The sequence below is a fragment of the Amphibalanus amphitrite genome, unplaced genomic scaffold (genome assembly GCF_019059575.1).
Source record: "Amphibalanus amphitrite isolate SeventyFive unplaced genomic scaffold, NRLGWU_Aamphi_draft 000508F_arrow, whole genome shotgun sequence".
Classification (NCBI taxonomy): domain Eukaryota; kingdom Metazoa; phylum Arthropoda; class Thecostraca; order Balanomorpha; family Balanidae; genus Amphibalanus; species Amphibalanus amphitrite.
Genome location: NW_024882002.1, coordinates 241,402 through 255,063, shown reverse-complemented (window position 1 = coordinate 255,063; position 13,662 = coordinate 241,402). Strand labels below are relative to the sequence as shown.

Sequence of the window (13,662 nt, the reverse complement as noted above, 5' to 3'; positions counted from 1 at the left end):
GTCAGATGCAGAACCACGTCCCACGTCAGTCATTCGTGGTCAACATGTGGCAAATTGCAAGTGCGAACAGTCAGATGCAGAACCACGTCCCACGTCAGTCATTCGTGGACAACCTTGGGTTGCCAATTGCAAGTGCGAGCTGCCAGCAGCCAGCTGGTATACGATTTGCCTTTTACAAAGTTTTAACTGTAGCACTTCTGTTTCAAATAGAGAAGAAATCCAAAAAGCATGTATGTATTTACTTATGAACCGATACTCGATAGTTATAAATAATACCATCAGCTTATTGTCACCTGGGTGAATTGTTTTAGATCGTAGCTGAGGGCACAGATTTAGCTACATAAATGCACAAAGAAACACAGAATGGTCGATGATTGCAAGAAAATATGATATGAATAGGTTTATTTTGTTACATTTTATTCATAAAAGATTATTTAAGTAGGTAAATATATTTAATATGTCATAAAATATGACCTATGCCGTAATCAATGGTGTCTCAATTCGGAACTTTTCTTTCGGATCAAGCATTTTCGTTGATTTCCCCTAATGAAGCTCTAACGTACCCTTCTTTAATACTCGAGCAGCGCCACTCGAAACAAATTTCAGAATTTCATCGGCGCCCATCATTGCAGTCTTGATGCTAAATGCAACGCGTGCGGTGACACTGACACCAGCCCCGGGGCGAATTGTCGGCTTTTTGCAACCAACACTGCTCGGCGACTGAACGATAGTGGCATATTGTTTCTACGTATCCTGAACGTTCCTGACGGTTATTTCTGTGGCGGATCACAAGCTCTAATCGAATCATTGGCCGATGCCTATGCTGGCTAACCAGGTTGGAAAAGGAACATAAGAGATTAAAAAGAAGTCGGTTAAATCTTACGTGTCAAGAATCTATGTAAAACCAGTAAAAACATAAACGAAGGCACTGAAATTAAAACAACGATAAGGGAATGCGTTTAGAACTTATACGATGCTGATGGATTATTTGTGCTTTACCCATTAAATTATAACCACTCATTTAATCGTGTTATAGCGGCGAACGTCAAGGCAATAACCATTGCGATAACAACGGATGAACATCAAATACCTAGTTTCAAAGCAATATCTGAACTGATAGATTTAAATTTTGCAGATCTTCTACACATTTAGATTTAGCGCGACATATTATGTGTTGGCATAATGGATCTACGCAATATAGCGGCCGTTTCACCAAACCGTGGCAAAACCGAAACCTGGGGCGGGTGCGAGAAAATTCGATGACGACTCATTTTGGGTGTCGGGCGTCGGCAGGAGCGTACGGCCATGCTGTGCAAATAACTCATAAAATTCAGACTTGAAACGGTCGCCTAGTGCACTAAAGTACACGTTTTCTTGCCGAGTTAGCTGTCACAAGTGATCGGTCAGCTGTCAGTCGAGTGGTCGGGTATCGAAAATCAATAGAGTTCAACGGGTCAAATATACGTCGACGCTACGCTGCAGCATGGCGGCACAAGACGTTATTCCCCGTAGCGACGCATTCGGATCGGGCAAAGCTGATAAAATCTCTGTGGGAACTAGCAAAAATTACCTATCCACTGAATGTCCAAAGATATGGCAGATGCTCGCATATTTATTGTTCGGCCCACCAACGTTACCACTAATTCAATGGCATTGGCATATAAAGCAGTATATTTAGAAAACAATATTTACCACTGGGAAGTACCTTTTGGGATTCAACCTCTAGAAATAAGCATATTTGTAGAGCTTATTGCGCCGTCAGAAATATTACGACCTCTTAGCTTTTGCAGTATTTTGAAACATAGGCCATAAAACTTGCGATACATCCGTCATTTTCAGAATGATATTTAAAAGCAGAGTCCGTTTTTCATTATGCAACAATTTTAAAGTAAACATCCTTCAGCATCTGTGTGAGGGATGCCACGCTAGGAACAGTACCTACTTCAATTTAAATTAGGGCATGGCTAATTGCCCATGGAGGCGCAAATGGACTGATAGTGTAACTTGGGTGTAACCATGGTAGTGTGACAGTATCTATATTCAATACCTATGAATGCCTTATCAACTTTACCGTCACACATCCATTCGACTGCTATTCAACGTTCTCGTTTCACAAAAACATCGTAATTCTATCTTTTATCATGTGTTCAGCCTAACTAACGTTATAAATGCTTAAATAAACCAAGGGCATAATTCCGTCTCATTTGCCCAGTTGTGTTTAGCTATACAGTGCAATTGGATTCGAATCATCACTTCAATCACCCTGCCCTGCTTCCCCTGTTGTAAAGATTGCTCAGAATGACAGCCCTTTTATTTGTGATGGTAGCTTTTAGAAGACACCCGCCTTCAATCGTCAGCCTGTCAGACCAAGGAAGGAAGGACCAGCATAGAAAGACTAGGCGGTCCTGTAATAAAAAAGGAATAAATCAATAAATAAGACGTCACTCGGTTGGATCTGACTACGACAATAAGGCGATAAAGCGTCGTAGTTGCTTTGAATGAAAACAGTTGTGGCTTGAATAGTGGAAATTTGTATCTTAACTTTCTTTTAAACGTTAACTTTATTTTACACGTTGCGCTACTTTATGCTAGGCTTTCTTTTCGCAATTGTCAAAGGTTGGCAACAAGTGACCACAGCGGCCAGAGTATATATCCCGACACCGCAACGGACGAATGAATAAGAAATGTAAATCCGCCCAGATAATGGCCTCCAAATGGTCACTGCGGACACGGTTTATGGGATCTATATTGGCCGTATTATTATCCCTTTCAAAAGACTGAAGCACCTCTAGCGCTTTATGACCACAACTATGTTGGCTTTAAAAAAAAGTTCACAATGACTGTTTAAAACTGAAGCAGACCCGTCATTCATTCTACAACGTATAACGTAAATTTACTTTACCAAATCATATTGGGAAATATTCCCTCTAAAGGGTGAGTATACAGTACATCCTAGGGCAAGTATTTAGTTATGGGGAAAACCCCAACCAACTTAATTTAATGAAAATAAACAATCAACGTCAAAGGTAAGCAATAGCTTTGGCCTCAATTTCTATCACCGGGAAATGTTACAATGCTACCACGCTGCTATTACATTTTGCAAGCTGCCGCCACACTTATAATGGTGTTGGAGAAATGGGCCTTTTGCTGTAACCATGAATACCCGATTTGACACATGTAATGGCAGCGTGCTGCTATCTTCGGTGAGACAAAGCCCAGTGTTCAAAATGCTCGTTTCGATCCGGCCAAAGCAGTGCAAATTGGGATGGCTATTTGGGAGATCAGACCGGTCGTGCCAGCCGTGATGGATAACAAGAACGACCCCGGCGAACTGCCGAAGTTAACTATCCAGAGGCTACCATTTGGCTTCATCCCGGCTGGTATCGATTTGGGATTCACCTTCGTGCATCCTTTTGTGACCTCCAAATAGCGAAATCAGATTTCGCAAAATAAATACACTAGCTTGACACATAGATGTAAAACCCTGCCTAGTTCACGGCCAGTGGACAAACACTACGCCCAATAGATGTAGTGGCAACACATGCTTTATGACACCATGTAGAAATGTCTCCTGGTAACTGGAAAACTATAGGTATAAAATTTGACTGCATGTAGATCGAGCTTGCATCTGCATGAATGCCAATATGTAAAATTGTAGCGGGGATGTATGTAACTAATCGAGCTTGCATCTGCATGAATGCCAATATGTAGAATTGTAGCGGGAATGTATGTAACTATGTATGTATGTATGTATGTATGTATGTATGTATGTATGTATGTATGTATGTATGTATGTATGTATGTATGTATTATGTATGTCGCCATGTATATTAGTGTGAATGAAGGAAAATTGCCGTCGTAATACCGTCATACGTGGCGCTTACGGCTGAAACAATGTACGTGCGGTTGTATGAGTATAGGCAACAGTATGCTGGCAGGCCAGCGGTGACCCGGACAGCAGTGACGGAGGACAAGCAAAGGGGCGAACGGGCCCGGAGCGCTAATGGTGTGCCGGACACCTCCGATGCGTCGTACCGCACTGGCGAGACCACCTCCGTCCAAACCCTCGAGTCGTCCGCGGTGCCGGGAGGTGGCAAGTACGACGGCAATCACATGAACGTCCACGGCGGCAAGCACGGCGGCGATCAGACGAACAACCACGGTGAACCGACCCCGCGGAACCGGCCGATCATCCGGTCACCGACGGCTGAGACATCCCGAGGCGCGACCCACCAGACTCCATGGCCAACTGTTCAGCCCGTGGGCCGACCAGACCGCCACCTGGATGGTACCCATCCGACTGACGGCAATCACCAAGCGACGGGCACCAGATAACGCCCCGAGCCCAAGCAAACGAGCCGACGGCTCCACGCCCGCCCCAGGGGCCCCGAAATCGCAACAGGACTCAGCTACAGCGCCACAGGCCCCAGCTGCTGCTCCCGAATGCACAAGCGGATGCCGTGCGGAAAGACAAGGCAAAGCTGCAGAACGTGATGACGCTGCGAACGCTGCTGCTGCTGTGGCGGCAACGAGGCCACCACGGACGCTGCCGTGTGTCCACCTCAGCAACTACGGCAGCACCATCCTGGAAACGACACGCCGAGCTATACTGCCATCTGGTGAGCCCGGGTGACGGTCAGGACCACCACCTGTATCGCATGCGACCACTTGGCAACCGACAATAGCAACGAGTACCACCATGTGGAGTCCCAAAGCGGCCGAGCCAAAGCCGAAGTCGCATCCTGAGCTGCTGTACCGCAAGCCAAGCTGCCGCAGCGAACCGCAAATGGAAACGCTGCGGAAGCTGATGCCGCGCGGAAAGAGAGCACATGCTGCAGGACACGATGACGCTGCAGAAACGGATGCTACGCAAAAGGGCCGAGGCGGCTGCGTAGGCGGACGCCACTGCAGAGCAAGATGTTGCCGAGGCGCCGCACTACAATGCTTTTGATCACTGGTGCGCCGCGCAAATCGTCGCCGGGGAGGCGCGCGCGCCCGACATACCGTGGAGGCTGGTGCGCCGTCCCATCGTCACCGAGGAGGCGCGCGCACCCGTCCATGCCGTGAAGGCTGGTGCGTCGCGAACATCGTCGCCGTGGAGGCGCGCGCACCCAACATGCCGTGGAGGCTGGTGCGCCGCGCACATCGTAGCCGTGGAGGCGCGCGCACCCACCAAAGCCGTGGAGGCTGGTGCGCCGCGCACATCGTAGCCGTGGAGGCGCGCGTACCCACCAATGCCGTGGAGGCTGGTGCGCCATCGTAGCCGTGGAGGCGCGCGCACCCACCAATGCCGTGGAGGCTGGTGCGCCGCGCACATCGTCGCCGTGGGGGCGCGCGCACCCAACATGCCGTGGTGGCTGGTGCGCCGCGCACATCGTCGCCGTGGAGGCGCGCGTACCCACCAATGCCGTGGAGGCTGGTGCGCCATCGTCGCCGTGGAGGCGCGCGCACCCACCATGCCGTGGAGGCTGGTGCGCCGCGCACATCGTAGCCGTGGAGGCGCGCGCACCCACCAATGCCGTGGAGGCTGGTGCGCCGCGCACATCGTAGCCGTGGAGGCGCGCGCACCCACCAATGCCGTGGAGGCTGGTGCGCCGCGCACATCGTCGCCGTGGAGGCGCGCGCACCCCACATGCCGTGGAGGCTGGTGCGCCGCGAACATCGTCGCCGTGGAGGCGCGCGCACCCAACATGCCGTGGAGGCTGGTGCGCCGCGCACATCGTTGCCGTGGAGGCGCGCGCACCCACCAATGCCGTGGAGGCTGGTGCGCCGCGCACATCGTCGCCGTGGGGGCGCGCGCACCCAACATGCCGTGGTGGCTGGTGCGCCGCGCACATCGTCGCCGTGGAGGCGCGCGTACCCACCAATGCCGTGGAGGCTGGTGCGCCATCGTCGCCGTGGAGGCGCGCGCACCCACCATGCCGTGGAGGCTGGTGCGCCGCGCACATCGTAGCCGTGGAGGCGCGCGCACCCACCAATGCCGTGGAGGCTGGTGCGCCGCGCACATCGTCGCTGTGGAGGCGCGCGCACCCAACATGCCGTGGAGGCTGGTGCGCCGCGCACATCGTAGCCGTGGAGGCGCGCGTACCCACCAATGCCGTGGAGGCTGGTGCGCCATCGTAGCCGTGGAGGCGCGCGCACCCACCGATGCCGTGGAGGCTGGTGCGCCGCGCACATCGTCGCCGTGGGGGCGCGCGCACCCAACATGCCGTGGTGGCTGGTGCGCCGCGCACATCGTCGCCGTGGAGGCGCGCGTACCCACCAATGCCGTGGAGGCTGGTGCGCCATCGTCGCCGTGGAGGCGCGCGCACCCAACATGCCGTGGAGGCTGGTGCGCCGCGCACATCGTAGCCGTGGAGGCGCGCGCACCCACCAATGCCGTGGAGGCTGGTGCGCCGCGCACATCGTCGCCGTGAAGGCGCGCGCACCCAACATGCCGTGGAGGCTGGTGCGCCGCGAACATCGTCGCCGTGAAGGCGCGCGCACCCGCCAATGCCGTGGAGGCTGGTGCGCCGCGCCCATCGTCGCCGTGAAGGCCGCAAATCGTCGCCGTGGAGGCTGGTGCGCCGCGCACATCGTCGCCGTGGAGGCGCACACCCACCGAAGCCGTAAAGGCTGGTGCGCCGCGCACATCGTCGCCGTAGAGGCGCGCGCACCCACCAATGCCGTGGAGGCTGGTGCGCCGCGAATGTCGTCGCCGTGGAGGCGCGCGCACCCGACATGCCGTGGAGGCTGGTGCGCCGCGCACATCGTCGCCGAAGAGGACACCGTCGCGCCAGTGTTGCAGGACATAATGAGGCTGCAAAAGCGAAATGCCGCGCGGGGATGCCGATGCTGCGGAAACGCCAAGATGCTGCAGTAGTGGACGCCGCTGCACGATGTTGAGGGACATGTGGACGAAGGAGAAGCTACGGAAGCAGACCGTCGCGGAGCCGTCGCCGAAGAAGAAAACGTCGCGGTGCCGTCGCGGCAGAGGAAGTCGTGACGCTAAAAAAAAAAAACAAACAAAAAAAAAACACACACACACACGACTGCCGAGCCGCCCCAAAGTAAGGGGATTTAACCCCAGGCCCAAAGAGGGGGGCATTTATGTAAGGTGTGTCGCGGTGTGTTTGTTAAGGTGTATCGCGGTATGTGCCTTTTGGTTTATAGCTAGAAATTCGTGTAGCGGTATGTTCTTTATGTTTTCGCTCGCCTTTTGACTCGCCTTTTGACATTTAGAAACACGTCGAGGTCAGCGTAGTCAGAACCGTAAGTCACTGTCGCCCGATCGATTTTAGCCTCAGACCGGGTGACAGGACTTATCCACCTTCGGGCGAGTATATAACCGCAGCGGGGAGTGAGAACGGGGTCAGTGCCTGTACGCTGACCAGGCTGCAACGCTGCACCCGACCTCATCCACGCTGCTGGTAAGCTGGCTCGAAGGTAGGTTCCGACTACGCAGGGATGCTGTGCGGGCTCAAGGCACATCCCATAGATAGGTAGGAGCAAGCGGGTGGAGGGTTAGGTTAGCATGCGTGGCGTTAGGGTATTGTTAGGGTAGATTGCGTTCGCGGTAGGAAATAGGCTTCACGTCAAATTAGCGCAGTCCGTTATGACCACATCACGAAATTATGAACAATAAATGGGGCGTTGAATTGACCAGATGCTTTTGGTAACGGGATGAGTCGGAGGAGAACGGTGATTGAGCGGAGTCTAACTTTATCGGTACATTAGTAAAGTCATCAATGGCCAGGAGCTTCACTCCTAAACCCATAAGGGCGCGCTACCAACCGCGGCGTGCCTCAAAATGGCGGAGTGATTCACACTGGTACCACGATGCATTGTAACTTAACGTAATATAGTAGAATTAGACATTGGGATGTTCGTGGCCCGAGTGGCAGTCGGGCACAGGCTGGGAGACGTCTCAGCCTAACACGGACATCAAGTAGAGTAGTAGTAATACAATCAGAGGGGAGGCTGCGAAAGGCCAAAAGGACCGGCTCGAGCCCCCCTACATAACTAGAAAAGCTGTAGGTTTGGCCATTTGAGTTTTAGCCAGTTTTTGCCAGTTCTTGCCACCAGGGTTTCTGCCAGCCGGTTTAAACCGGTTAAAACCACTGGCAAAAACCAGTTTTTGCCACCCCCTGCCAACCCTGGTAACAATGGCTGCTTTTGAAGACTTAGCAACGGTCGCATTCACACGCGGGCTGCCCCCGCCTGTCGCAGTGGGCTAAGCCAATTTGTCTGGACGAGAGCACGATTGAAAATCGCATATGTCGGGCACGTCTGATCTGGTTTCCGAATGTCACATCGTCTCGCTGATCTCATTCCAGGAGAACGTATTGCTCAAGTCGCGAGGCTCGTCCAACATAAAGATCATCGACTTCGGCAGCTCGTGCTATACCCACCAGCGGGTGTACACGTACATCCAGTCGCGGTTCTACCGGTCACCAGAGGTCATCCTGGGTCTGCCCTATGGGACGCCCATCGACATGTGGAGCCTCGGTACGGTTCGTCGATGGATATTGGACGATAGATTATAGCATCAACAAAAATAGCCGACCTTTAGATATTCCGTTGGGGCAGAGTTGATGGACACATGATCGACTTTCATTGATTTCTTGGTATTCTTGGATAGTCAAGGACATGATATGCTTTTTTGGTTGTTGATGCAATTCGTGTCCATGTTTCTATTCATTATTTATGCTGCTCATCTCTTTGGTTATAAGATATTAAGCATCATACTATGCCCACCCCCTGACCTGACTCATGTTCAGCTAACCCATTCTAACCTGTGCTGAGACACTGGGACAGCTCACCGACCTGGCCCATCCATGTACCGTTAATCCACCCCCTTACTCCCACCCACACCCGCTTTAACCATCTCGTGACCTGCCCCTCCCGTATAGGTAACTACCTACAGCGCAGCACCTCGCCCTTATCGTCTCCTTACCCATGTGTCCTCTCCTCGCAGGCTGTATTCTAGCCGAACTGCACACTGGCCTGCCGCTGTTTCCCGGTGAAAACGAGGTGGAACAGCTGGCCTGCATCATGGAGGTGCTCGATCTGCCGCCCGAGGAACTCATCAGACACGCCTCGAGGCGACGGCTCTTCTTTGGTGAGTGAACCCCCATACAACAGTGCTGCACATTTTACAAAGCTAGAAATAACTAGGAATAGGTTTCGCAACATATCCATCCTGTGATATTGAGTAGAGCAGGTCCAGCCATAGGTACTTTGATAGTGTGCAGCTGTAGAGCATTTGGCCATCCTGTGACAATGTGCAAAGAGAGGGTCAGTCCCGCTTATAGTATTTAGCAGAGTCGGTCCATCCTGCTGAAATATTGGGTAGAGAGCGCTGGTCCTTTCCCGACTGATAATTAATGATGGAATCGACCCACACGTCTAGTCTGCCGAGACGTGCCCAAGATAATGTTGCCGGCGGTGAAGGACCGGGCGTCTTTTACGTCCGAACCCGAGACGCGTCCCATTAGTGGGCCTGATGTGGCTAATGGACTCTAATGATGCAACGCTCCAAGTCCCGAACACCGGCCGGGACCCGCCTGCTGTTGCGCTAACAGGTAACGGGGGCTCCTTTCATCTTGACAATGGTATGATTGTTACACAGCCTTTGCCATCCCGAACGTTGGTGCATGCATGCTAACATTGGCGTATCGTTTGTCCTGATCTGTAATCAGTCGGGATGGCTCCCGTATTACGCCCGCATAATTACACGATTTATGAGCTGCACAATTCACAGTTTCGAGTGCTGTCAGCTCGTACTACAGCGTGTAACCCTCTCTGTAGCATCATATACAGAAGTTGAGTCGGAGATGCAACGCTTTTCTCCGAGCTCAAGCCTCAACGTGATGTTTGAAACAGATACACAGGATCCATTGTTGACAGACTATTCAGTATTCACTAATCCTTATCTCCTCAACAAGTATATGTGCAGTACTTAGACCGTTGGAGAGGATGGAAGCAGCAGCGGGGATGGAAGCAGTAGCAACTTCCTCCGGATAAACCTGGTTTCCCTGCATCAGGTTGATGCCGAAACGAAATGAAAGTGATGGAAACGACATTAGCCAAAGACTTTAACAACGATGCATCGATGTTGCACCGTTTAACGAAATTACAAGCAACGGTTCTTTTCTTTATAAAGGCTTAAGTTGGTAGCGTATTTTGAATGCTCGTTTTTGCGTCACTCCACCCGCTTTGAGCCCATTGGAAATCCTGCTCAAAGCGATATTCGTCCCCAACCGTTGATCCGAGTCACGGATCCTCAAGACTTTATGTCGGTGCATCCTGCAGATGTTCCGGTGGTAATCAGCCACCATGCGGTGGCTAAGGCGTACAAAGCAGCATTACCTAAGTAAACGACATAATGTCAGCGTAATCGCCCTTATGGGAAAATTGCCCCCTTTATGCAATATATAATTCCTTTCCATCCTGAAGACCGCCAAGCCAAAATATAGGTTTTGCCTGCCTAGTAATAGACGGTTTGAGTTCGGCATTATTTTTCCTAGTCACTGTTAAATATGAAAATATCCATATTTTATTTTGGTCTTGGCTTCGTTCCATGCGCACCGATCGTGCTGGCTACAGCAGTTCCAGCAGGGCTTCTTGGCTGCAGTGCCATGACCGGGGCGACGGAGCGTAATTGATTGCCTCCGGTGGGGGGGGGGAGGGGGAATGTGGGAGGGGTGGAATAGAGGATAGAGGCGGAGACCGCCGCGCCGAGAGAAGAGCGCTGGTTGGATATGGATCAGTGGAGAAAATGGAAAGAGGGACGGAAGAGGGAGATATACAGAGAGAGAGAGAGAGAGAGAGAGAGAGAGAGAGAGAGGGAGAGGGAGAGAGAGAGAGAGGAAAAGGGAGAGGGAAAGGGAGAGGTAAAGGAAGAGAGAGAGAGAGAGAGAGAGAGAGAGAGAGAGAGAGAGAGAGAGAGAGAGAGAGAGAGAGAGAGAGAGAGAGAGAGAGAGAGAGAGAGAGAGAGAGAGAGAGAAAGAGAAGGGAGAGAGGGGACTGGAGAGAAGAATAGGGGTATGGAGGGAAAAGATAAGGAGCAGGTAGGTTGGTGAATGAGCGGGTGATAAGCATAAGTAAGTGCATGCGAGATCAGATATTGAGGAAGGAGAGCTACACATCCAGCCTGCCTGCTGCCATGGTCATCCACCCTGTTCACCCAGAGATGTTGCATTTGTCTGTCCGGCCACCACCGACCTCGTGTCCGTCCAAAGGTCACAGCCCACGGCCCATAGCTGGTATTGCCGCCTGCTGGCTAGTCACTCTCACTTCGACCGCATATCGACCGGCGGTGATCCGAACATTGCTTATCGAGCATCGGATAGCTGCGCGATCCACAGCGACGACCTGTGAACATTGAACGCGTCCTGCTTTGAAGAAGCATAAAACAGTGGATTCGGCTTAGGTGTTCAAGCAGTAGCGCTTGAACTAGTCAAGTGACAAGTCGAGATTCTCATAAATATCACACCCAGCACATTGTCCTCACTCTTCAGAATATTCGGTCGGTCGGCCGGTCATAAGATGGTCGTGATGCGTAAATATCCTCGTAACCGCAGGTTGCTTGAAAAAGACAAACGCTACAACTGTATTCGTTAACTGTATGTACAACACACACAACACAACACACAACACACGTTAACAACACAAATGTATTCGTTAGAATTGTGTTTTTCTATAGTTTCTACTGTAATCGTGGATAATAAGTCGGGAATCAAGCAATGAAAGACCCAGCACTCGACTCGCATCTGCTCCTCTCAGTCAAGGCACTGACGCTTAGACTGCGCCGCAGCGCATGTGTGTAATGCGGCACAGTCTACCACCTGCTATGCGTCTAGCACTACGCTGCAGTCTCCGGTGTCCGAACTCATGCAGGAGGAATGAACTGAACCGTGACGCTTGGGTCGTGCTGTACGATACGACGCATATGCTATCGAACGTTCGGAAGTCAACAGGAAACGCAAGCGTGAAAGCTCCATTGCCATTGGCTTCTTCACAGCGTTGGACCGTCTACGCCAACATAGACAGCCACTTATTCATCATGTGGACTGCAAAATACATCGATTGTATTTACACACCACTCCTTTCGCTGCATACTTATCAAAACAAGCAGACTTACAAAGTTTTCTAACTGACCCAGAGACGGACAAAACCTGTGTACCTATCCGGTTAATGCCAGTATGCTGTCCGAGTCTCGGTGTGTGTGTTGTGACACACTTATCAGCGCAAGTTGCGCAGTCTAATCTGAATACCGTCGACCGCCGTCGGCTCCGACTCTAAATGTCAAGGTCGGACCGTCAGGCCGTCCTTGCAGGTGTCTCTGCGTGTGACAGCGCCGCGCCGCTCCTTAGCTCGCCCGTAATCGGATTCTTGTCAGAAAGGACCGGTCGGTACGAGCTACGGCCGTGTCATGCCACTGTGAGCCGCTGAAATACAGGCCGACGACGCTGTTGGCTTGAAGAACGTACACGGACGGGCAAACGGACGTGCGGATGGAAGGTTGGACGGAACGACAGACGGGCGGACGGACAAACGTGCAGATCGACCGACGGATACACAAATAGACGGACAGACGGATGGACGGACGGATACACGGACAGACGAAAGGGACGGCAGTTATTTGGTTGATGCTATGTGTCAGTTGACTGAAGGCTGCAGTTCTGAGCGAACGATCGACAGCTGGCCTGACCGTCTTGGCTGCCGATTAGTGTCGTTATCACAAACCACTAGCCTGTCTGAGCGGGCAGCGGCCGGGATCTACTGCATTATTAACATCGGCTCAGTACCGCCCACTGCCGTACGACGCAGTTGTTCAGGGCGATGATTGGTCCAGCACAGTAACAGTGTCGGACAATTGTTAACCTCCCAATCTTCTACGCAATAAAAGTTTAACAGGTGAAGGAGTCTTTATCTCTGAGAGCATTGGGTACATTGTGTAGCGTGCGTGTCTTCCTTCCCAATGCCGACATTCTCAATAGTAAGGAGGATGTCATATCTGACCGGAATGCCCTGAAATAACAAAACAGAAACGGATGTCATACCTATCATATGAACTATGAAGGCTTCATATAGTTCATATCTGGACGGTCTCTGTCGGTCTCTTTATGTCTCATGTGTCATCGGTGAGCACAAAACTGTCTCTGTGAGTTCATCGCACCATCGCCACACCATGTCTAACCCCTCCCCCCCCGCAGACTCGCGTGGCACGCCCCGGACACTGACCAACACCAAGGGACGTCGACGCCGGCCCGGCACCAAGCCACTCGCCAACGCTCTGAAGACGGAAGACGCCCTCTTCGAGGACTTTGTCGAAAAGTGTCTCACGTAAGTAGCTCGGGGTGTATACTGTGATGGACGCTTATGTCCAATTATAAGTACAATGGTTTGGTGTGGCTTTTGAATAGCTGCTAAATCGGTTAGTGTTTCACGAGTAAAGTCAAAAATGGCCTTAGGACAGGGCACAAGCTAATTCAAACTATCTTTTACAACGTACTTTATAATCACATACTGCCGGAAGAAGCATTCTTATAAAGCAATGCATTTGAATTAAAATGTAGTGTTCCTTGTGGCCGTTAGTTGTTACCTATCGTTCTGTCGGCAGTCATCGTTCCCAATAAAAGACGTGTCCTTTCAACACGTTCAGTACTTAGGTATGTG

General features: G+C 51.7%; 1 protein-coding gene across 3 annotated transcripts in view; it reads left to right on the top strand.

Annotated features, from left to right (window-relative positions):
* Nucleotides 1-13,662, top strand: part of LOC122392951 (dual specificity tyrosine-phosphorylation-regulated kinase 4-like) — a 71,555-nt gene that overhangs the window by 54,286 nt on the left and 3,607 nt on the right. For all 3 annotated transcript variants that reach the window (XM_043388338.1, XM_043388337.1, XM_043388339.1), the window contains 3 exons: nucleotides 8,316-8,487; nucleotides 8,957-9,100; nucleotides 13,200-13,329. In XM_043388338.1, the coding sequence (XP_043244273.1) occupies nucleotides 8,316-8,487; nucleotides 8,957-9,100; nucleotides 13,200-13,329 (446 nt within the window). The remainder of the gene's footprint in view (nucleotides 1-8,315; nucleotides 8,488-8,956; nucleotides 9,101-13,199; nucleotides 13,330-13,662) is intronic.